The 24,102-nt window shown below is 56.7% G+C and overlaps 1 protein-coding gene across 1 annotated transcript in view; it reads left to right on the top strand.

Moving 5' to 3' along the window:
- brox (BRO1 domain and CAAX motif containing) overlaps positions 1 to 18,512 on the top strand; it is a 73,920-nt gene extending 55,408 nt beyond the window's left edge. The window contains exons 11-12 of the mRNA XM_072500264.1: positions 1,932 to 2,091; positions 14,620 to 18,512. Coding sequence (XP_072356365.1) covers positions 1,932 to 2,091; positions 14,620 to 14,706 — 247 coding nt within the window. The 3' untranslated portion in view covers positions 14,707 to 18,512. The remainder of the gene's footprint in view (positions 1 to 1,931; positions 2,092 to 14,619) is intronic.
- The last annotated feature ends 5,590 nt before the right edge of the window (positions 18,513 to 24,102 follow it).

Below are 24,102 nucleotides of genomic sequence, written 5' to 3'. Positions count from 1 at the left end.
TTCACCGCCAGGCCCAGAATCTCGTCCTCGTTTTCAGAGGCTTTCTGCTGCACCTCTCTAATCGCCGCCCCTTGGGCCTTCTGGGTCTCCACCAGCTTTTCTATCGACGCCTTCATTGGGGCCAGCATTTCTGCTTTCAGCTCCGCAAAGCAGCTTTTCAGGAACTCCTGCTGCTCCCACGACCATTGCGCCCAGGCTGCCTGGTCTCCACCAGCCGCCATCTTACTTTTCCGCACCCGCTCTCCTCTCTGCTCCAAAACCACTTTTTTTAATCGCTCCACTCCTGGTCTACTCCATACAATGCTGGGGGAACCTTACTGCTGCCTTCCCACACCGGGAATTGTCGTCCAAGTGAAAATTAAATTAAAATGAAAATCGCTTATTGTCACAAGTAGGCTTCAAATGAAGTTACTGTGAAAAGCCCCTAGTCGCCACATTCCGGCGCCTGTTCGGGGAGGCTGGTACGGGAATTGAACCGTGCTGCTGGCCTGCCTTGGTCTGCTTTCAAAGCCAGCGATTTAGCCCTGTGCTAAACAGCCCCTAAACCAAGTGCCACTGGGGCTCCTCGAAAGGGCCCAAAAGTCCGTTCTTGGCGGGAGCTGCTGAACTTGCGACCTACCCAGGCATAGCCGCAACCGGAAGTCCTGCAGAATTTTTCATAATAAAACGGTTTGTAACAATAATAACAAAACAAAATAGAGTGAACATTAACATAGTGCAAAAAGAGAATATACAATAACAATTAAATAGACATTACCCCACTTTGGGTGACTTTGGGGCAGCACGGTAGCCTTGTGGATAGCACAATTGCTTCACAGCTCCAGGGTCCCAGGTTCGATTCCGGCTTGGATCACTGTCTGTGCGGAGTCTGCACATCCTCCCCGTGTGTGCGTGGGTTTCCTCCGGGTGCTCCGGTTCCGGTTTCCTCCCACAGTCCAAAGATGTGCACGTTAGGTGGATTGGCCATGCTAAATTGCCCTTAGTGTCCAAAATTGCCCATAGTGTTGGGTGGGGTTACTGGGTTATGGGGATAGGGTGGAGGTGTGGACCTTGGGTAGGTTGCTCTTTCCAAGAGCCGGTGCAGACTCGATGGGCCGAATGGCCTCCTTCTGCACTGTAAATTCTGTGAAATCTGTGACTCAGTCTTCCCACACCATCCCAACGGTGTCCTAACAAATGTTGGGGTCTGGTCCGGTATCGTACCAAGAGTTGGGGTCTGGTCCGGTACAGTAACAAGATATTATGTGAAACTGGCCGCTGCCACATGACTGGAAATGCCCGTTCAAGCATGCAAAGTTTAAACCATTTATTCGGGAAAACAAATGGTCTCTTGGAGCATGGGGGTGTGTGTGTGTGTGTGTCGCCGGGGGGAGGGGGGTTATTAAGGGGCGATTGGAGGGGGTTTTGGCCGGGGGGAGGGGGGTTATTAAGGGGCGATTGGAGGGGGTTTTGGCCGGGGGGGGTTATTGTGAGAGGACCTTGGAGCTGGTATATTGGTGACTGTGTGCCTCTTCCTAATATATGCAGCTATAAAGGACTTGTTCATTTGATTCCCACTTCGGGGTTGTCAACATTGAGAATGCTTGGGGATCCCTGATGCTTTTCGGAGTTCTCTGCAGTCTTCTAACTTACACATGTAAGAGTGGGAGGAAGAAACAGCTGTGTGGGAGCTTCATTGAATTCGCACTTCAATCTGGCTGGCTGGAGCCCTGTTACTCCGATTTTAGCCTCTGCTTCTTGTGTTCCTATTGAGCTGCAGGAAGCCCTGGAGCTGGGGACTCTTTCACAGCAAGTAGGTGTTTAGAGAGCTGACTAACTATGATAAACCAAGAGGAGCTTTCCTGAATCTCCCAGGAATGCTGTTTGTGTCACAGACATGAGGCAGCTAAGGAAGACTCATTTTTATTGTCATCCATTGTTTTTCTTTCAAGTTACTTCCAGAAAGTTCCTCCAGAGGCTCCGCAGCTGGAACTGAAGGCGAACTACGGTTTGGTGGAGCCGCAATCATTTGAACTTCCGGCACTCGGCACTCAGTGGAGCCAGGAAGTATACAATGCATTCGACATAACCAGAACCCCCAAGGATGACAAGGTAGGAAGGGAGATCTGTTGACATGTTTGGCCCCTTCACTCAGTTGGCTAGATGGGTTTCACAAGTGAGTACCTGGGCTATAGCAAGCATTCAGACCCCAGGAATGATCCTCACTGTCATTAATTAGCTGATCTCAGCCAATGATAGTTACTGGCTAAAGGGTACCCGAAGATGGGACCGAATCCCAGCAAGGCCAGGGATTGTTGCCCTGGTACACCTTGGATTGGAGACCGAGGCATGGACTTTTTTGTAGTGCCTTTCACTGCTTCAAGACATCCCACAGTACTTTCTAGCCAAATGAGTCATTTTAAAGTGCAACCAATGTTGTAATCTCGGAGAAAGTGTTGGATTCGAGCTCCAGGATGAACCGGTGCCTTCAGCGAAAGGGGATAGGAAAAGGGAGGAGGAAGGATGTTCCCATTATGACAACTACCAAAAGTAATTCATTAGCTGATCACATTCTACCCTCTGTTCTATTGGGGAACCGGCTGCTGTTAGAATCCTGCACTCTGCCAGTTAGAGACCAGCTTCTGATCCAGAAGGGGAGATCGCTGGGACGGGGGGTAGAGTACATGATTGGATTGAGGACTGGCTGACTGACGGGCGGCAGAGGGTCGGGTAAATGGGTCCTTCTCTGGCTGGCAAACTGTAACAAGCGGGCATCGCAGGGGTCCGTCCCCGGGGGTGTCGCAGGGGTCAGTCCCCGGGGGTGCCGCAGGGGTCAGTCCCCGGGGGTGCCGCAGGGGTCAGTCCCCGGGGGTGCCGCAGGGGTCAGTCCCCGGGGGTGCCGCAGGGGTCAGTCCCCGGGGGTGCCGCAGGGGTCAGTCCCCGGGGGTGTCGCAGGGGTCAGTCCCCGGGGGTGCCGCAGGGGTCCGTCCTCGGGGGGTGCCGCAGGGGTCCGTCCTCGGGGGGGTGCCGCAGGGGTCCGTCCTCGGGGGGGGGGGGGCCGCAGGGGTCCGTCCTCGGGGGGGGCCGCAGGGGTCCGTCCTCGGGGGGGGGGGGGCCGCAGGGGTCCGTCCTCGGGGGGGGGGCCGCAGGGGTCCGTCCTCGGGGGGGGCCGCAGGGGTCCGTCCTCGGGGGGGGGCCGCAGGGGTCCGTCCTCGGGGGGGGGGCCGCAGGGGTCCGTCCTCGGGGGGGGGGCCGCAGGGGTCCGTCCTCGGGGGGGGCCGCAGGGGTCCGTCCTCGGGGGGGGGCCGCAGGGGTCCGTCCTCGGGGGGGGGCCGCAGGGGTCCGTCCTCGGGGGGGGCCGCAGGGGTCCGTCCCCGGGGGTGTCGCAGGGGTCCGTCCCCGGGGGTGTCGCAGGGGTCAGTCCCCGGGGGTGTCGCAGGGGTCAGTCCCCGGGGGTGCCGCAGGGGTCCGTCCTCGGGCGTGCCGCAGGGGTCCGTCCTCGGGCGTGCCGCAGGGGTCCGTCCTCGGGGGGGTCGCAGGGGTCCGTCCTCGGGGGGGTCGCAGGGGTCCGTCCTCGGGGGTCGCAGGGGTCCGTCCTCGGGGGTGCCGCAGGGGTCCGTCCTTGGGGGGGGCCGCAGGGGTCCGTCCTCGGGGGGGCCGCAGGGGTCCGTCCTCGGGGGGGGGGGGGGCCGCAGGGGTCCGTCCTCGGGTGTCGCAGGGGTCAGTCCTCGGGGGTGCCGCAGGGGTCCGTCCTCGGGGGGGTGCCGCAGGGGTCCGTCCTCGGGGGGGGGGGGGGCCGCAGGGGTCCGTCCTCGGGTGTCGCAGGGGTCAGTCCTCGGGGGTGCCGCAGGGGTCCGTCCTCGGGGGGGTGCCGCAGGGGTCCGTCCTCGGGGGGGGTGCCGCAGGGGTCCGTCCTCGGGGGGGTGCCGCAGGGGTCCGTCCTCGGGGGGGTGCCGCAGGGGTCCGTCCTCGGGGGGTGCCGCAGGGGTCCGTCCTCGGGGGGTGCCGCAGGGGTCCGTCCTCGGGGGTGCCGCAGGGGTCCGTCCTCGGGGGTGATGCAGGGGTCCGTCCTCGGGGGGGCCGCAGGGGTCCGTCCTCGGGGGGGCCGCAGGGGTCCGTCCTCGGGGGTGCCGCAGGGGTCCGTCCTCGGGGGGTGCCGCAGGGGTCCGTCCTCGGGGGGGGCCGCAGGGGTCCGTCCTCGGGGGGGGCCGCAGGGGTCAGTCCTCGGGGGGGCCGCAGGGGTCAGTTCTTGGATCTCCACTGTTTACAATCTATATAAATGATCTGCAAGCAGAGACAGTGTAAAATAGCGAAATTTGGAGCTAAAATGGGTGGCAAAGCAGGCACTGAAGAGGATATAAAGATTTTACAGACGACTATAGATAAGCTGGGAGAAAGGACCAATATTTAATATGGATAAGTTGACTTCCGGGTGCGGCGATGACCAGCTGAGTCGCACGTTTCGGCAGCTCCAGGTGTAACGGACTTTTGGGCTCTTAATAAGAGCCCCAACGGCAATTTTAACGGCTAAAAGTACTGTGCGGTGAACCAGAAGGGAATCCCCCCTGGATACGGATGAAAAAAGGAGAGGAAGGTGGCCGGATTGCGGTGGATCCTTTAGAGCAGCGGCAAGGAAGGCAAGCAAAAAGCAAGATGGCGTCGGAAGGTGGCAGTTTAACATGGGGCCCTGAACAACACGAGTTTTTGAAACGCTGCATGGAAGAACTCAAAGGAAATGAAGAAAGAGCTGTTGGCCCCGATATTACCGGCGATCGAAGGGCTAAAGGAGGAGCAAAAGACCCAGGAGCGGGAGCTTCGGGTCGTGAAGGCAAAGGCTGCCGAGAATGAGGACGACATACAGGGCCTGGTGGTGAAGACGGAGATGCACGAGGCACACCATAAACGATGTGTGGAAAGGTTGGAGGCACTGGAGAACAACGCAAGGAGGAACAACCTCAGGATTCTTGGTCTTCCTGAAGGTGTGGAGGGGGCGGACGTCGGGGCATATGTGAGCACGATGCTGCACTCGTTAATGGGAGCGGAGGCCCCGGCGGGTCCGCTGGAGGTGGAGGGAGCATACCGAGTGATGGCGCGAGGACCGAGAGCAGGAGAAATTCCTAGAGCCATAGTGGTGAGATTCCTCCGTTTTAAGGACAGAGAGATGGTCCTCAGATGGGCAAAGAAAACTTGGAGCAGTAAATGGGAGAACGCGGTGATCCGCATTTATCAAGACTGGAGTGCGGAGGTGGCGAGAAGGAGGGCGAGCTTTAATTGGGCCAAGGCGGTGCTTCACAAAAAGAAGATAAAATTCGGAATGCTGCAACCGGCAAGACTGTGGGTCACATATCAAGGGAGGCACCACTACTTTGAGACGGCGGATGAGGCGTGGTCTTTTATCGTGGAAGAAAAATTGGAATGAGCGGGTTATTTTAAAAAAAAGAATGTTTGAAACAAAGTGGTGGGGCGAGTATGGGGGGCGAAGAAGGGGGGAAAGAGGAGTTTTATGTTATTAATCCTGCGATGTGGTAACTTTTCTCTCTTGCACAGGAGGTGGTGGGGGAAGGAAAGGAGGTGGAAGAGATGGGGCGTTGGCCATTGGGGGCGGGGCCAAGGGGGAAGCGCGGGCTCGGTTCCCGCGCTATGATAATCATGGCAGGAATAGGGAAGCAGGAAGGAGGGGGCGTCGCACGGTGCGAGCCGAGGTCATGGGGGGAAGCCGAGGTCGGCCAGAGTTTGCTGACTTCTGGGAGCAACATGGGGGGTGTAACTACGCTAGTGGGGGATCTAGCGGGGGGGGGGGGGGGGGGGGAGAATTATTGGGCTGCTGCTGCTGGTGAGAGGGGGGAGCTGGTATGGGGTGGGATGGGCGGGGGGGCACCGCCTGGGGGGGACACAGCTGCGTGGGAACCGGGTGAGGAGCGAATCGACAAGGGGGGGGGGTAAAAAGCCCCCCAACCCGGCTGACCACGTGGAACGTGAGAGGGCTGAACGGGCCGATAAAGAGGGCACGGGTACTCGCACACCTTAAGAAACTTAAGGCAGACGTGGTTACGTTACAGGAAACGCATTTGAAACTGATAGACCAGGTGAGACTACGCAAAGGTCGGGTGGGGCAGGTGTTCCATTCGGGGCTAGATGCGAAAAACAGGGGGGTGGCTATATTAGTGGGGAAGCGGGTAATGTTTGAGGCAAAGACTATAGTGGCGGATAGCTGGGGCAGATACGTGATGGTGAGTGGCAAACTACAGGGGGAGACGGTGGTTTTGATAAACGTATATGCCCCGAACTGGGATGATGCCAATTTTATGAGGCGTATGCTAGGACACATCCCGGACCTAGAGGTGGGAAAGTTGGTAATGGGGGGAGATTTCAATACGGTGTTGGAACCAGGGCTGGACAGGTCGAGGTCCAGGACTGGAAGGAGGCCGGCAGCAGCCAAGGTGCTTAAAGATTTTATGGAGCAGATGGGAGGAGTAGACCCGTGGAGATTTAGCAGACCTAGGAGTAAGGAGTTCTCGTTTTTCTCCTATGTCCACAAAGTCTATTCGCGAATAGACCTTTTTTGTGCTGGGAAGGGCGTTGATCCCGAAGGTGAGGGGAACGGAGTATACGGCTATAGCCATTTCGGATCACGCTCCACATTGGGTGGACTTCGAGATAGGGGAGGAAACAGAAGGGCGCCCACCCTGGAGAATGGACATGGGACTAATGGCAGATGAGGGTGTGTGTCTAAGGGTGAGGGGGTGCATTGAAAAGTACTTGGAACTCAATGACAGTGGGGAGGTCCAGGTGGGAGTGGTCTGGGAGGCGCTGAAGGCAGTGGTTAGAGGGGAGCTGATATCAAGAAGGGCACATAAAGGAAAGCAGGAGAGTAGGGAACGGGAGCGGTTGCTGCAAGAACTTCTGAGGGTGGACAGGCAATATGCGGAGGCACCGGAGGAGGGACTGTACAGGGAAAGGCAAAGGCTACACGTAGAATTTGACTTGCTGACAACGGGTACTGCAGAGGCACAGTGGAGGAAGGCACAGGGTGTACAGTACGAATATGGGGAGAAGGCGAGCAGGTTGCTGGCCCACCAATTGAGGAAAAGGGGAGCAGCGAGGGAAATAGGGGGAGTGAGGGATGAGGAAGGAGAGATGGAGCGGGGAGTGGAGAGAGTGAATGGAGTGTTCAAGGCATTTTATAAAAAAATTATACGAAGCTCAACCCCCGGATGGGAGGGAGAGAATGATGGGCTTTCTGGACCGGCTGGAATTTCCCACGGTGGAGGAGCAGGAAAGGGTGGGACTGGGAGCACAGATTGAAATAGAGGAAGTAGTGAAAGGAATTAGGAGCATGCAGGCGGGGAAGGCTCCAGGACCGGATGGATTCCCAGTTGAATTTTACAGGAAATATGTGGACTTGCTCGCCCCGCTACTGATGAGGACCTTTAATGAGGCAAAGGAAAGGGGACAGCTGCCCCCGACAATGTCTGAGGCAACGATATCGCTTCTCCTAAAGAAGGAAAAGGACCCGCTGCAATGCGGGGTCCTATAGACCTATTTCCCTCCTAAATGTAGACGCTAAGATTCTGGCCAAGGTAATGGCAATGAGGATGGAGGATTGTGTCCCGAGGGTGGTCCATGAGGACCAAACTGGGTTTGTGAAGGGGAGACAGCTGAATACGAATATACGGAGGCTGCTAGGGGTAATGATGCCCCCACCAGAGGGGGAAGCGGAGATAGTGGTGGCGATGGATGCCGAGAAAGCATTTGATAGTGGAGTGGGATTATTTGTGGGAGGTGCTGAGGAGATTTGGTTTTGGAGATGAGTATGTTGGATGGGTGCAGCTGTTGTATAGGGCCCCAGTGGCGAGTGTGGTCACGAATGGACGGGGATCTGCATACTTTCGGCTCCATAGAGGGACAAGGCAGGGATGCCCTCTGTCCCCATTACTGTTTGCACTGGTGATTGAGCCCCTGGCAATAGCATTGAGGGGTGCCAAAAAGTGGAGGGGAGTACTTGGAGGAGGAGAAGAACACCGGGTATCTCTGTATGCGAATGACTTGTTATATGTAGCGGACCCGGCGGAGGGGATGCCAGAGATAATGCGGACACTTCGGGAGTTTGGAGAATTCTCAGGATATAAACTGAACATGGGGACAAGTGAGTTGTTTGTGGTGCATCCAGGGGAGCAGAGCAGAGAAATAGAGGACTTTCCGCTGAGGAAGGTAACGAGGGACTTTCGTTACTTGGGGATCCAGATAGCCAAGAATTGGGGTACATTGCATAGGTTAAATTTAACGCGATTGGTGGAACAAATGGAGGAGGACTTCAAGAGATGGGACATGGTATCCCTGTCACTGGCAGGGAGGGTGCAGGCAGTTAAAATGGTAGTCCTCCCGAGATTCCTCTTTGTGTTTCAGTGCCTCCCGGTGGTGATCACGCAGGCTTTTTTCAAAAGGATCGAAAAGAGTATCATGAGTTTTGTGTGGGCCGGGAAGACCCCGAGAGTGAGGAAGGGATTCTTACAGCGTAGTAGGGATAGGGGGGGCTGGCACTACCGAGCCTAAGTGAGTACTACTGGGCCGCCAATATCTCAATGGTGAGTAAGTGGATGGGTGAAGAGGACGGAGCGGCGTGGAAGAGTTTGGAGAGGGTGTCCTGTAGGGGGACTAACCTACAAGCTATGGTGACGGCCCCATTGCCGTTCTCACCGAAGAAATACACCACAAGCCCGGTGGTGGTGGCGACTTTGAAAATTTGGGGACAGCGGAGACGGAATAGGGGAAAGACGGGAGCCTTGGTGGGGTCCCCGATAAGAAACAACCATAGGTTTGCCCCGGGGAGAATGGATGGGGGATTTGGAATATGGCAAAGAGCAGGAGTAACGCAACTGAAAGATCTGTTTGTGGATGGGAACTTTGCAAGTCTGGGAGCGCTGACCGAGAAATATGGGTTGCCCCAAGGGAATGCATTCCGGTATATGCAACTGAGGGCTTTTGCGAGGCAGCAGGTGAGGGAATTCCCGCAGCTCCCGACGCATGAGGTGCAGGACAGAGTAATCTCAAAGACATGGGTGGGGGATTTATTTATATATATATATATATATATATATATATATATATATATATATATATATATATATATATATATATATATATATATATATATATATATATATATATATATATATATATATATATATATGGCACTTCAGGGGTTCTGGGTGGGGGTGACAAAGGTGCTTTCGAAAGTAGTGGGGGTCCAGGTCGAACCAAGCTGGGGGTTAGCTATATTTGGGGTTGCACAAGAGCCGGGAGTGCAGGAGGCGAGAGAGGCCGATGTTTTGGCCTTTGCGTCCCTAGTAGCCCGGCGCAGGATACTGTTGATGTGGAAGGAAGCCAAGCCCCCGGGGGTGGAGACCTGGATAAATGACATGGCAGGGTTTATAAAGCTAGAACGGATTAAGTTCGTCCTCAGGGGATCGGCTCAAGGGTTCGCCAGGCGGTGGCAACCGTTCGTCGAATACCTCACAGAAAGATAGAGGGAATGGAAAAGAAGAAGGCGGCAGCAGCAGCCGAGGGGGGGGGGGGGGGGGGTGGAGGAACCAGAAGGAGTCTCAGGGTTATTAATATATAAGTATATTATGTATAGGTCGTTGCTATAAATAATTGTATGTTGGACTGTTAAATCATATTTTTGGAGAGTGTTTATCTGAGACAAGGCAGTTGCCATTTAGTTTTAGTTTTTGTTATATTATTTATTCTTTGTTTATAAAACAGGTCATTGTTATTTATACGGTTATATTATTGTGTAAAGGATACACAATGTACTGTGATGGTTGACCAAAAATTTTCAATAAAATATTCTTTAAAAAAAAAAAATATGGATAAGTTATCCATTTTGGTCAAAAAGATAGAAAGGCAAGTTATTATCTCGACGCAAAACAAATTCAAAATGCATCCGGTCCGCCGCGGGAGCCGGTCCGGTCCGCCGCGGGAGCCGGTCCGGTCCGCCGCGGGAGCCGGTCCGGTCCGCCGCGGGAGCCGGTCCGGTCCGCCGCGGGAGCCGGTCCGGTCCGCCGCGGGAGCCGGTCCGGTCCGCCGCGGGAGCCGGTCCGGTGTGGGCCGAGGGGTGCGGGATCCGGGCTGAGGGGTGCGGGAGCCGGGCCGGTGCGGGCCGAGGGGTGCGGGATCCGGGCTGAGGGGTGCGGGAGCCGGTCCGGTGCGGGCCGAGGGGTGTGGGATCCGGGCCGGTGCGGGATCCGGGCTGAGGGGTGCGGGAGCCGGTCCGGTGCGGGCCGAGGGGTGTGGGGTGCGGGATCCGGGCTGAGGGGTGCGGGAGCCGGTCCGGTGCGGGCCGAGGGGTGCGGGATCCGGGCTGAGGGGTGCGGGAGCCGGTCCGGTGCGGGCCGAGGGGTGTGGGATCCGGGCCGGTGCGGGATCCGGGCTGAGGGGTGCGGGAGCCGGTCCGGTGCGGGCCGAGGGGTGCGGGATCCGGGCCGGTGCGGGCCGAGGGGTGCGGGATCCGGGCCGGTGCGGGCCGAGGGGTGCGGGATCCGGGCCGGTGCGGGCCGAGGGGTGTGGGCCAAGGGGTGTGGGATCCGGGCCGGGCCGGTGCGGGCCGTGGGGGTGTGGGATCCGGGCCGAGGGGTGTGGGATCCGGGCCGGTGCGGGCCGAGGGGTGTGGGGTGCGGGCCGAGGGGTGTGGGATCCGGGCCGGTGCGGGCCGAGGGGTGTGGGATCCGGGCCGGTGCGGGCCGAGGGGTGCGGGATCCGGGCCGTTGCGGGCCGAGGGGTGCGGGATCCGGGCCGGTGCGGGCCGAGGGGTGCGGGATCCGGGCCGAGGGGTGCGAGATCCGGGCCGGCGCGGGCCGAGGGGTGCGAGATCCGGGCCGGCGCGGGCCGAGGGGTGCGAGATCCGGGCCGGCGCGGGCCGAGGGGTGCGAGAGCCGGGCCGGCGCGGGCCGAGGGGTGCGGGATCCGGGCCGGTGCGGGCCGAGGGGTGTGGGAGCGGGATGCGGGCCGAGGGGTGTGGGCCAAGGGGTGTGGGATCCGGGCCGGCGCGGGCCGTGGGGTGCGGGATCCGGGCCGGCGCGGGCCGAGGGGTGCGGGGTGCCGGTCCGGCGCGGGCCGAGGGGTGCGGGATCCGGGCCGGTGCGGGCCGAGGGGTGTGGGATCCGGGCCGGTGCGGGCCGAGGGGTGTGGGAGCCGGGCCGGTCCGGTGCGGGGGCCGGTCCGGTGCGGGATCCGGGCCGAGGGGTGTGGGGTGCGGGCCGAGGGGTGTGGGATCCGGGCCGGTGCGGGCCGACGGGTGCGGGATCCGGGCCGAGGGGTGCGGGAGCCGGTCCGGTGTGGGCCGAGGGGTGCGGGATCCGGGCCGGTGCGGGCCGAGGGGTGCGGGATCCGGGCCGGTGCGGGCCGCGGGGTGCGGGCCGAGGGGTGCGGGATCCGGGCCGAGGGGTGCGGGATCCGGTCCGGTGCGGGCCGAGGGGTGCGGGAGCCGGTGCGGGATCCGGGCCGAGGGGTGCGGGATCCGGGCCGGTGCGGGATCCGGGCCGGTGCGGGCCGAGGGGTGTGGGATCCGGGCCGGCGTGGGCCAAGGGGTGCGAGAGCCGGGCCGGCGCGGGCCGAGGGGTGTGGGATCCGGGCTGAGGGGTGCGGGAGCCGGTCCGGTGCGGGCCGAGGGGTGCGAGAGCCGGGCCGGTGCGGGCCGAGGGGTGCGGGATCCGGGCCGGTGCGGGCCGAGGGGTGCGGGAGCCGGTCCGGTGCGGGCCGAGGGGTGTGGGGTGCGGGCCGCGGGGTGTGGGATCCGGGCCGGTGCGGGATCCGGGCTGAGGGGTGCGGGAGCCGGTCCGGTGTGGGCCGAGGGGTGCGGGAGCCGGTCCGGTGTGGGCCGAGGGGTGCGGGATCCGGGCCGGTGCGGGCTGAGGGGTGCGGGATCCGGTCCGGTGCGGGCCGAGGGGTGCGGGGTGCGGGCCGAGGGGTGTGGGATCCGGGCCGGTGCGGGGTGCGGGGTGTGGGATCCGGGCCGGTGCGGGCCGAGGGGTGCGGGGTGTGGGATCCGGGCCGGTGCGGGCCGAGGGGTGCGGGGTGTGGGATCCGGGCCGAGGGGTGTGGGATCCGGGCCGGTGCGGGCCGAGGGGTGCGGGATCCGGGCCGAGGGGTGCGGGATCCGGGCCGAGGGGTGCGGGATCCGGGCCGAGGGGTGCGGGATCCGGGCCGAGGGGTGCGGGATCCGGGCCGAGGGGTGCGGGAGCCGGTCCGGTGCGGGCCGAGGGGTGCGGGATCCGGGCCGGTGCGGGCCGAGGGGTGTGGGATCCGGGCCGGTGCGGGCCGAGGGGTGTGGGATCCGGGCCGGTCCGGGCCGAGGGGTGTGGGATCCGGGCCGAGGGGTGCGGGATCCGGGCCCAGGGGTGCGGGATCCGGGCCCAGGGGTGCGGGATCCGGGCCGAGGGGTGCGGGATCCGGGCCGAGGGGTGCGGGATCCGGGCCGAGGGGTGCGGGATCCGGGCCGAGGGGTGCGGGATCCGGGCCGAGGGGTGCGGGATCCGGGCCGAGGGGTGCGGGATCCGGGCCGAGGGGTGCGGGATCCGGGCCGAGGGGTGCGGGATCCGGGCCGAGGGGTGCGGGATCCGGGCCGAGGGGTGCGGGATCCGGGCCGAGGGGTGCGGGATCCGGGCCGAGGGGTGCGGGATCCGGGCCGAGGGGTGCGGGATCCGGGCCGAGGGGTGCGGGATCCGGGCCGAGGGGTGCGGGATCCGGGCCGAGGGGTGCGGGATCCGGGCCGAGGGGTGCGGGATCCGGGCCGAGGGGTGCGGGATCCGGGCCGAGGGGTGCGGGATCCGGGCCGAGGGGTGCGGGATCCGGGCCGAGGGGTGCGGGATCCGGGCCGAGGGGTGCGGGATCCGGGCCGAGGGGTGCGGGATCCGGGCCGAGGGGTGCGGGATCCGGGCCGAGGGGTGCGGGATCCGGGCCGAGGGGTGCGGGATCCGGGCCGAGGGGTGCGGGATCCGGGCCGAGGGGTGCGGGATCCGGGCCGAGGGGTGCGGGATCCGGGCCGAGGGGTGCGGGATCCGGGCCGAGGGGTGCGGGATCCGGGCCGAGGGGTGCGGGATCCGGGCCGAGGGGTGCGGGATCCGGGCCGAGGGGTGCGGGATCCGGGCCGAGGGGTGCGGGATCCGGGCCGAGGGGTGCGGGATCCGGGCCGAGGGGTGCGGGATCCGGGCCGAGGGGTGCGGGATCCGGGCCGAGGGGTGCGGGATCCGGGCCGAGGGGTGCGGGATCCGGGCCGAGGGGTGCGGGATCCGGGCCGAGGGGTGCGGGATCCGGGCCGAGGGGTGCGGGATCCGGGCCGAGGGGTGCGGGATCCGGGCCGAGGGGTGCGGGATCCGGGCCGAGGGGTGCGGGATCCGGGCCGAGGGGTGCGGGATCCGGGCCGAGGGGTGCGGGATCCGGGCCGAGGGGTGCGGGATCCGGGCCGAGGGGTGCGGGATCCGGGCCGAGGGGTGCGGGATCCGGGCCGAGGGGTGCGGGATCCGGGCCGAGGGGTGCGGGAGCCGGGCCGAGGGGTGCGGGAGCCGGGCCGAGGGGTGCGGGAGCCGGGCCGAGGGGTGCGGGAGCCGGGCCGAGGGGTGCGGGAGCCGGGCCGAGGGGTGCGGGCCGAGGGGTGTGGGATCCGGGCCGGCGCGGGCCGAGGGGTGCGGGATCCGGGCCGAGGGGTGCGGGAGCCGGTCCGGCGCGGGCCGAGGGGTGCGGGATCCGGGCCGAGGGGTGCGGGAGCCGGTCCGGCGCGGGCCGAGGGGTGCGGGAGCCGGGCCGGCGCGGGCCGAGGGGTGCGGGATCCGGGCCGGCGCGGGCCGAGGGGTGCGGGATCCGGGCCGGCGCGGGCCGAGGGGTGCGGGTGTCTTTGTTGATGAATCACAAGGTCGGTCTGCAGCAGGTAATAAACAGACAATGGAATGTTAGCTTTTATTGCAAAATACTGGAGTAAAAAAGTAGAGAAGTGTTGTTGCAGTTGTACAGGTGTTAGTTTCACCACATCTGGAGTATTGTGTCCAGTTTTGGTGCCTTATTTGAGGAAGGATGTGGTGGCATTGGAAGCAGTTCAGAGGAGATTCACCAGATTGATTCCGGGAATGAAGAGAGACTAAACCGTTTGGGCTTGTACTCGCTGGAGTTTCGAAGGATGAGAGGGGATCGAGGTATATAAAATACTAAAAGGGATTGTTAAAATAAAAGTAGACCAAATGTTCCTCCTTGTAGGGTGATCTAGAACGAGGTGTCATGGATATCGATTGAGAGGCGATAAATTTAGAACGGAGATGAGGAGGAACTACTCGCAGAGGGTGGTGAATTTGTGGAACTCGCCTCATCGTGTGGTCGAGTCTGAGTCATTAAATGGTTTCAAGAAGGAGATAGATATATTCCTGATGTAAAATGGGTAAAAGGGATATGGGGAACAGGTAGGGAGGTGGATTTGACACTAGGAAGAGATCAGCCATGATCTGATTGAATGGTGGAGCAGGCTTGGAGGGCTGAATTGCTGACGTCTGCTCCTAATTCCCATGTACCTATTGTTCTGTTAGAATCCTGGACTTTGTGCTTGGCCAACACATACAGAATGTGATGATTAATGCAATCTGATCTCCCTTTTAGGCCAAGGATAAAAAGGAAGAGGAGGTGAAGCCTGTGAAGGAGCCAGACCTGAAACCCCAGAAAGACACTGGTTGTTCAATTTCTTAAGAGACAGTCAGCGGAGATTAACCTATCTGTTGGCCCGTGCTGCCTTCTCTCCACGTGCATGGCCTGTCTCCTAGAAGGACCTTATTCAGGTGGCCAAGAACTGAAATATGACATCCTGATTTCCCTTCCCCACTTTCCCCACGTACATTGACTCCACGTTTCAGTAAAGTTAAAGCAGAGTCGTCAAGTCACAAGTTAAGAACAGGCTGTTTCTGTGGTTCTCTGACTCGAGCCCCTATTGTTGTCCAGGATGAAGATGGGAGGGCAGTTTCTGTCCTGGAAAGGTCTGGATCACTCTATCACCTTGTGAGTACATTCACAAAAATTAATGGCAAGGACCCGATACAGATGAGAACCTGTTTCTCATTCCCAACGTGATGGTACTTTAATTAATACTGGCCTTAAACAGCTAATTGCAAGTCCCTATAAACATTCTCAAATGTTCAATTCTAAAATCTAAATTTGTGTCTTGCAGCCCAAGAAGGATCTGTGGTTGGGAGGAGTAAATTTGTTATTTTCAGCCCTCTTTCCCCACTGCCAGTTTCTATCCATTAATTTATCCTCGACAGCAGCTGTACTGACCATACCGTATAACCGGGGAGTGTGGAAAGAGTCATAGCCAATGTTGGGAAGGAGACCCAGGAATTTGCATTTTGAATCATCGATCGGACCTAAACATATGATTCTGCTCCTGCTGTCTGTGACACGCTTAATCCAACCTGCTTTTTATACCCTATTCACATGGCACTTGTCTTCCCAAAGACGGCCAACCAATGTGGGAAGAGAATATGGACGATGTTCAGCTCCTCCATTTCCTTCTCTCTCACTCCTAAATCACATCGGTTTTCACTGAAATGATTCCGAGTCCTTTCCTTGAGTACCTTTTCAACTGAGAACATGTATTAAACATTTGTTCCAGTATCTATCAGAGACTGTCCTACTGTCTTTCAAAGGAAGAACTAAGAAATGTAAATGTTTATTGAATATATATTACACATACACATATAAATATACGTTAAAGTTATACCGTTAAATTCTAGAATATATTCGGAAGAGAACGTTGATGAGCAAGTTTTGTTTTTAATTGTTTGTAAGGCTCCGGGATCAGGACCTTGTCTCTCTTACAGCGATCAAGGGTGGATATCAACACTGGTTCAGATTGCCTGCCACTGATTTGCAATCTGCAGCCTGAGATTTCAGTCATCTGGAGATGAGAGAGAAGAATAGCATTGCTGACAGCTCACCACTGCACATAGAGCTTCTCTAACTTCATCACAGTTCAACTCCCTGAAGACAACTAATCTTGGCACACGGGATGCTTGTCCAAAGGGTTGGTGGGTAGCCTGGAATTAATTTGTGCCCTAGTACATGTCGACTGGGGCGGGGGGTGGGGTGATATTGTCTATCTGTGCCTGATCCAATGCTGGCGTCTTGGACAGTGGCTCTCCCAGAGCTGTTTCCAGGCTGTGGGTGGTCTGGGTGTGTGCCTCACAGGCTGTGGGTGGTCTGGGTGTGTGCCTCACAGGCTGTGGGTGGTCTGGGTGTCTGCATCACAGGCTGAGGGTGGTCTGGAGAGGGCTTCCCAGGCTGTGGGTGGTCTGGGTGTCTGCCTCCCAGGCTGTGGGTGGTCTGGGTGTCTGCCTCACAGGCTGAGGGTGGTCTGGAGAGGGCTTCCCAGGCTGTGGGTGGGCTGGGTGTCTGCCTCCCAGGCTGTGGGTGGTCTGGGTGTCTGCCTCCCAGGCTGTGGGTGGTCTGGGTGTGTGCCTCCCAGGCTGTGGGTGGTCTGGGGAGGGTTCCGCAGGCTGTGGGTGGTCTGGGTGTGTGCCTCACAGGCTGTGGGTGGTCTGGGGAGGGTTCCCCAGGCTGTGGGTGGTCTGCGGAGGGTTCCCCAGGCTGTGGGTGGTCTGGGTGTGTGCCTCACAGGCTGAGGGTGGTCTGGGTGTGTGCCTCACAGGCTGAGGGTGGTCTGGGTGTGTGCCTCACAGGCTGAGGGTGGTCTGGGAAGGGTTTCCCAGGCTGTGGGTGGTCTGGGTGTCTGCCTCACAGGCTGTGGGTGGTCTGGGGAGGGTTTCCCAGGCTGTGGGTGGTCTCCCAGGCTGTGGGTGGTCTGGGTGTCTGCCTCACAGGCTGTGGGTGGTCTGGGGAGGGTGTTTCCCAGGCTGTGGGTGGTCTGGGTGTGTGCATCACAGGCTGTGGGTGGTTTGGGTGTGTGCCTCACAGGCTGTGGGTGATCTTGGGGTGTGGTTCACAGGCTCTGGGTACTCTGAGGGCGATGTTCTCGGGCTGAGAGTGCTCCCAGAGGGCGATGTTATTTGGGTGTGAGTGTTCCCAGAGGGCGATGTTCTCGGGCTGTGAGTGCTCTCAGAGGGCGATATCCTCGGGCTGTGAGTGCTCCCGGAGGGCGATGTCCTCGGGCTGTGAGTGCTCCCGGAGGGCGATGTCCTCGGGCTGTGAGTGCTCCCGGAGGGCGATGTTCTCGGGCTGTGAGTGCTCCCAGAGCGGGATGTCCTCGGGCTGTGAGTGCTCCCGGAGGGCGATGTCCTCTGGCTGTGAGTGCTCCCGGAGGGCGATGTCCTCGGGCTGTGAGTGCTCCCAGAGCGGGATGTCCTCGGGCTGTGAGTGCTCCCAGAGCGGGATGTCCTCGGGCTGTGAGTGCTCCCGGAGGGCGATGTTCTCGGGCTGTGAGTGCTCTCAGAGGGCGATGTTCTCGGGCTGTGAGTGCTCCCAGGGGGCGATGTCCTCGGGCTGTGAGTGCTCCCAGGGGGCGATGTCCTCGGGCTGTGAGTGCTCCCAGAGGGCGATGTCCTCGGGCTGTGAGTGCTCTCAGAGGGCGATGTTCTCGGGCTGTGAGTGCTCTCAGAGGGCGATGTTCTCGGGGTGAGTGCTCCCAGAGGGCGCTGTTCTTGGGCTGTGAGTGCTCTCCGAGGGCGATGTTCTTGGGCTATGAGTGCTGTGAGGGCGATTTTTCTCGGGCTGCGGGTGCTGTGAGGGCGATGTTCTCGGGCTGCGAGTGCTCCCAGAGGGCGATGTTCTCGGGCTGAGTGTGCTCCCAGAGGGCGATGTTCTTGGGCTGTGAGTGCTCTCAGAGGGTGATGTTCTCTGGCTGAGTGCTCCTAGAGTGCGATGTCCTCGGGCTGTGAGTGCTCCCAGAGGGCGATGTTCTCGGGCTGCGGGTGCTCCCAGAGGGCGAGGTTCTCAGGCTCTAGGTGGTACGAGTGTTTCTATGGCTGTGGGTGGATCCGAGGTCTGGTCCCGGACTTGAGGTTATTTTCTGTTTTGCCTGTCCCCCTGTCTGCATGAGTCTCACCCCCATTACCCAAAGATGTACAGTGTCGGTGGATTGGCCACACTAAATAGTCCTTTCATTGTACTCTAAATTTAAAAAAATATATTTTCTGCTTTGCCTTTTGAAGAATGGGTTATATCACTAGCAGACTCTCGTGATGGTCAAGATGAAGTATTGCACCTACACCGACCACATTAACTGAAACTTGTATTTATTTTGATTTCTGAACACTTACACCGTTGGGATAAATGACATTGTCATTGTTTAAAAATGTTAACCTAACTTCGAGGTGTGTAAATAATTAATGGGACACTCACTTCATTCTGAGGGAAAGGGAATAATTTACATAGAATTGGGCAGCAATGAACCTGGTATTATTCCTGTTCCCTCTGGTGTTAAAATGCTGGTTTATTGTGTAATCCTGTGTAGATTAACAGTTAGAAAATAATGTAACCAATTTATGTTGCTTTGAAAAAATAAACGTCACATTGATACCATTTAAACACGGCATAGAGCAAAACATTTTGAATTTGTTTCTTTTTTTCCCCCCTCCATTCCCAACCCCTCATCTAAACGGACTGATTGTGGTGAGTGCCTGTTTGATGCCTGTTCCTCATGGATGGATAGATAGAATGATATAGCTGGGTACCAGGCTGGTATGGAGGGTAAATGCCACCAAGGGCTCGTTGGGCCAAATAGATTGTTTGCCTGTTGTAATTTCTATGTGGGTTCAATCCCTGGTCCATGCATTAATATCTTGAATTCAGACACAGCAACAGTTGGCTGCTACAGTTCCTCCTCCGTGCTGGTGAGCTATTAAAACCAGCCAGGTCTTTTTCTCCTGTTTGCTCCCCGTCGACTGGCAGGGGGAGGGAGAGCTTTGGGTGTGAGGTGAGTCCTGTACCTGACTGGCCTGTGACTCCATTGATTGTACACCACATGAACAACATCCATTTCGCTCAGCCACTGGAGGATGCCTACATTTGTTGCCTCCCCTTTGCTTTATGGAGATAACATAGAACATAGAAAATACAGCACAGAACAGGCCCTTCGGCCCACGATGTTGTGCCGAACCTTTGTCCTAGATTAATCATAGATTATCATTGAATTTACAGTGCATAAGGAGGCCATTCGGCCCTTTGAGTCTGCACCGGCTCTTGGAAAGAGCCCCATACCCAAACTCAACACCTCCACCCAACACCAAGGGCAATTTGGACATTAAGGGCAATTTATCATTGGCCAATTCACCTAACCCGCACATCTTTGGACTGTGGGAGGAAACCGGAGCACCCGGAGGAAACCCACGCAGACACGGGGAGGACGTGCAAACTCCGCACAGACAATGACCCAAGCCGGAATCGAACCTGGGACCATGGAGCTGTCCATGGGGTTGATACTGGCAGAGAGAGGCAGCAAAATGGAGGAAAGGTTATCAGACTGGCGCCCTTAAACCTGGGCTGGTCCCATGTCCAGGCTGGAGGGAAGGCGGGATCAAGGTATTGAACTTGATGATCAGCCATGATGCTAACGAATGACAGAGCAGGCTCGAAGGGCTGAATGGCCTCCTCCTGCTCTTTTCTATGCCCCAGAATGCTTGGCCAAGAGTTCAACTCAGCACGATTACCATTCCCAGATCAGGAACTGTGCCAGTTCCAAGTGAGCCCAAATGGAGTGTTTCCATGGGGAAGGGAAAGAAAAGAGCAGGAAATTGTAGGAGGGGAAAGGATTCATGCTTTGAAAAAGATAAATTGAGCATCTGCGCTGTGCAAATGTTATCATTACTGTGTTGTTTCAAACTGTTTGAAGTGATCTGACGCTGAGAGAAAATAAGCCAGTGTCATAACTGGTTTGTTGATTTTCATTTGTAGCCTCTCTGTACATGGTGACTTCCCTCTCTATCTGCTCTTCCTGTCCTGCACACACACCGAAACCTGGACAACATTCAGACTGGAGCAGATAAATAGCAAAGAAAACCAGGCGATAACTATTTGCAACATGAGAGAATCTGACCATCTGCCTCTGACATTCAGTGACCGGGACAAAGGCAGCAGATACATGGGAACCAGACCGTCTGCAAGTTCACCTCCAAGATACTCACTATCCTGACTTGGAAATATATCGCTTAAGTGTCTAAGTCCTGGGTCAAAGTCCTGGAGCTTCTTCCCTAACAGCACTGGATGTATCCACACCACATGGACTGCAGCAGTACAATCAGGCAGCTCACCACCAACTTCTCCAGGGCAATTGGGGAAAGGTGATCAATGCTGGTCTAGCCAGAGACACCCACATCCTGTGTCAAAAATACTTTCCTGCCTAAGCCTATATCCTTTAATTACCTAACACCCAAAAAATATATCGACCTGAGTCATGAATATCTTCAATAATCTGCCCCTTTTATCCAGCACTAGCAGGGGGGGTGGGGGGAGGCTGCTGTCCAGCTGGCTGTGGGTGAGGAGAGTTTCTCTGACTTGGGTGGGGGAGGGGAGTGCTTTGTGTGGGTGGAGCCCAGGCAGCCCCGTGTGGGAATCATAGAATCAGCAATGCATAAGGAGGCCATTCAGCCCATCAGGTCTGCACCAGCCCTTGTAAGGAGCACACTACAAGGGCCAAACCTCTACCCTATCCCTGTAACCCAGTAACCCCACCTATCCTTTTTGGACACTAAAGGGGCAATTTAGCATGGCCAATCCACCTAACCTGCACATCTTTGGACTGTGGGAGAAAACCGGAGCACCCGGAGGAAACCCAAGCAGACACTGGGAGAACATGCAGATTCCGCACAGACAGTGACCCAAGCCGGGAATGGAACCTGGGACCCTGGAGCTGTGAAGCAACCGTGCTAACTACTGTGCTACCGTGCTGCCCATGGTACTTCAAACAGTTATGTTGAAGCTTGAAGTGGTTTTATTTCTTCTATCTCTTTCAGAGTAACTATTAGTGTCGCACTGGTGGAACCATCTAAGTTAACGATTTAACCGCTTTGTCAAATCGTTCCCAGCACAATTACCCAGGTGCTTCTGGACAATTGCAGTGCAAATGCTCTCCGAAAACCTCAGAGAGGAATTCCCAGCCCATCTTTGGGGTAACCCCCACATCCAATGCCGAGGAGCCAGGGGGTTACCACTAAATGGTTGATCCCTTTTCCCTAATTTTAAATTCTCCGACCGGGGGAAATAAACTTAACATCATGCCTCTCGAGCCTTTGAGGAATTTTGTTGCATTGAGATCACGTGATAGTCATCTAAACTCCAAAGAATATAGACCCATTCTACTCCGCTTCTCTTCATGGAACATACCCTGGATTTATTCAGGGGATGAGAGGTATGGGGCTGGTTTAGCACAGTGGGCTAAATAGCTGTCTTGTAATGCAGAACAAGACCAGCAGCGCGGGTTCAATTCCCGTACCAGCCTCCCCGAACAGGTGCCGGAATGTGGCGACTAGGGGCTTTTCACAGTAACTTCATTTGAATCCTACTTGTGACGATAAGCGATTTTCATTTCATTTCATAACCGAATTATAAGATTGGGCAATGCAGTATCTCATGGTGAGTTATGCTACATCAACCATTAACATAAGGGGCCCTGATACCATCTGTCAGTCGGGCAAATTGCCTGATGACTAACTAATAAGATAAATGGGATATAGAATTGTGCAGCACAAGAAGGCCATACAGCCTGTTGTAACTACCCTGACTCTAAAACTGATATCCACTTAGTTCCATTCCCCGTCCCTTTCCTTTTTAAATTGTTCTTCAAATATTTATCCTCTTCCCTTCATAGGTAAGTATAAATTTTGCTTCTGCCACTGTGCTTGCCTGACCAGCAGTACTGAATGAGAAGCGATTCCCTCAAGTAAATATGAGGAAGACTGAAGCTATTGTCTTCTGTCTTGTAATGCAGAACAATGCCAGCAGCGCGGGTTCAATTCCTGTACCAGCCTCCCCGAACAGGCGCCCGAATGTGGCGACGAGGGATTTTTCACAGTAACTTCATTGGTCTACTTGTGACAATAAGCGATTTTCATTATTATTATTATTATTATTAATAACCTTTATTGCACCCCACTCTAAGCCAAGTATTTCCTTGGGTTAGGAGGCCAAAATTGTGCACTGTATTCCAGGTGTCCCAAGACCTGTATAACTCTCTCAAGACAACCTCTTATACTCCAACCTCCTTGCAATAAATGCCAACAGGCATTTGCCTTCCAAACTGTTTGTTGTACCTGCATGTTAATTCCTCTGGTCATGTGCAGAGACCCAATCCCTGTGAATCCCAAGATTTACTCCTGCCTCACCTTTTAAAAATATCCACTTTTCCATTTTTCCAAGTAAAATATATAATTTCACACACGCTCACCTTATGTCTGTCACCGAACGCTCTGGAATTCCTCTGTGACCACATTATATTCTCTTCACAGCTTGCTTTCCTGCCTTGCTTTGAATTGTCAGAAACTGGGTTTCTTACACTTGGCCCCTGCATCTAAGCCATTGGTGGAGATTGTAAATATCTGAGGTGCAAGTCTTGCTCCTTGTGGTACATCATCCGTTATACCCTGCCATCCCACAAATGGTTATTCCTAATCTGTTTTCTGTTTATTAGCCAATCCCCAATCCATGTTTATATACTACCTCCAATCCCATGAGCCCGAATGTTGTGTAACAGCCAGTTGTGTGCCGCCTTTATTGAATGCCTACTGAAAATCCAAACATACCACATCCACTGGTTCTGCTTCTTGCTAGTTATACCTCAAAAACATTAATAAATTTATCAAACACAATTTCACCCTCAATGCTGACACAAGAGACACTCCCTTCACCTTTCAGTTGTCCAAAGAGATTATTGGTTCTGCAGTATCCTGGTCCGTTCCTCAATCACTCCCGACATCCCTTCCTGTTCTCGTGTGACCTACGGAAATGCAAGACAGGCTCTGCTTTCTCACTGTCCAAGGTCCCAAGCACCTTTTTTCCGGTGGGGAAAGAATTTTTAGCTGAGGTGAAGGATGTCAATGTTTGGGAATAAAATATTTTTGCATTATCCAGAGGTATTATCGAGAACTCAGAGGAACGATATTCCAGTTCTCTTCCCTCGCCTAGTGGTGCATTAAGGCAGATGTTTGTCTGTTTCCATAGCCAGTTATTGCTGCAACAGGTCACCAGAGGCTGAAAGCTTGAGATGTCCCATTGCATCAAGCATAGTTGACAAGGAATCTCTCCCGCACTTACTGCCAGTAATTGGCGGTTGGAAGGATTTTGCACGTTGTCACACTCTACCTGTTCGGCCGTGATATGAACATACCTTCCTTGGCCAGCAAGTCCTGGTGTGGGACTTTAACCTGGAGCTTCAGGCTCCGAGGCACCCACTGCACCACAGGATCTCTGTGTAGTGGTGTGATCCTCTATATCCCAGGCCCCGCTGTATTATCAACTGTACAGAATGCACTGCAATAGCGTCTGAAACCTCCAGAACTGAGAGGCCCGAGGAACACCATCACCAATACCCAGTACATCATTGTTGGGTTAGTATAATAATAATCTTGATTGTCACAAGTAGGCTTACATTAACGCTGCATTGAAGTTACTGTGAAAAGCCCCCAGCCGCCACATCGGCACCTGTCCGTGTCACAGAGGGAGAATTCAGAACGTCCAATTCACCTAACAGCACATCTTTCGGGACTTGTGGGAGGCACCCAGAGGAAACCCACGCAGACACGGGGAGAACGTGCAGATTCTGCACAGACAGTGACCCAAGCCCGGAATCGAACCTGGGATGCAGGTGCTGTGAAGCAACAGTGCTAACCACTGTGCTACCGTGCTGCCTATTTTTTTTAAATAGTAACTTGTGGGATGTGGCCGTCTCTGGCTAGGTCAGCACTTATTACCATCCATTCAAGTAACCTCTGAATGGAGCAAAACACCACAAGGAATGCAGATGTTGAGAAGCAGAAAACCCAGCACCATCTGAGAGCAACTGGGAGGAGAGAATAAAGCTGCTATGTTTGCACTGAGTGCTGAATTTGGTGCATTTTGAGTGCTACAGTAAGAGTTTGGTGACCGAGGGAGTATAAGGCTTCATTTTTATCTAAAGTTTAGTCTTTCTTTTATTTAGTTAAT

The sequence above is a fragment of the Scyliorhinus torazame genome, chromosome 4, assembly GCF_047496885.1.
Source record: "Scyliorhinus torazame isolate Kashiwa2021f chromosome 4, sScyTor2.1, whole genome shotgun sequence".
Classification (NCBI taxonomy): Eukaryota; Metazoa; Chordata; class Chondrichthyes; order Carcharhiniformes; family Scyliorhinidae; genus Scyliorhinus; species Scyliorhinus torazame.
The sequence above is the reverse complement of the archived record's forward strand: the minus strand, read 5'-3'. Positions and strand labels throughout refer to the sequence as shown.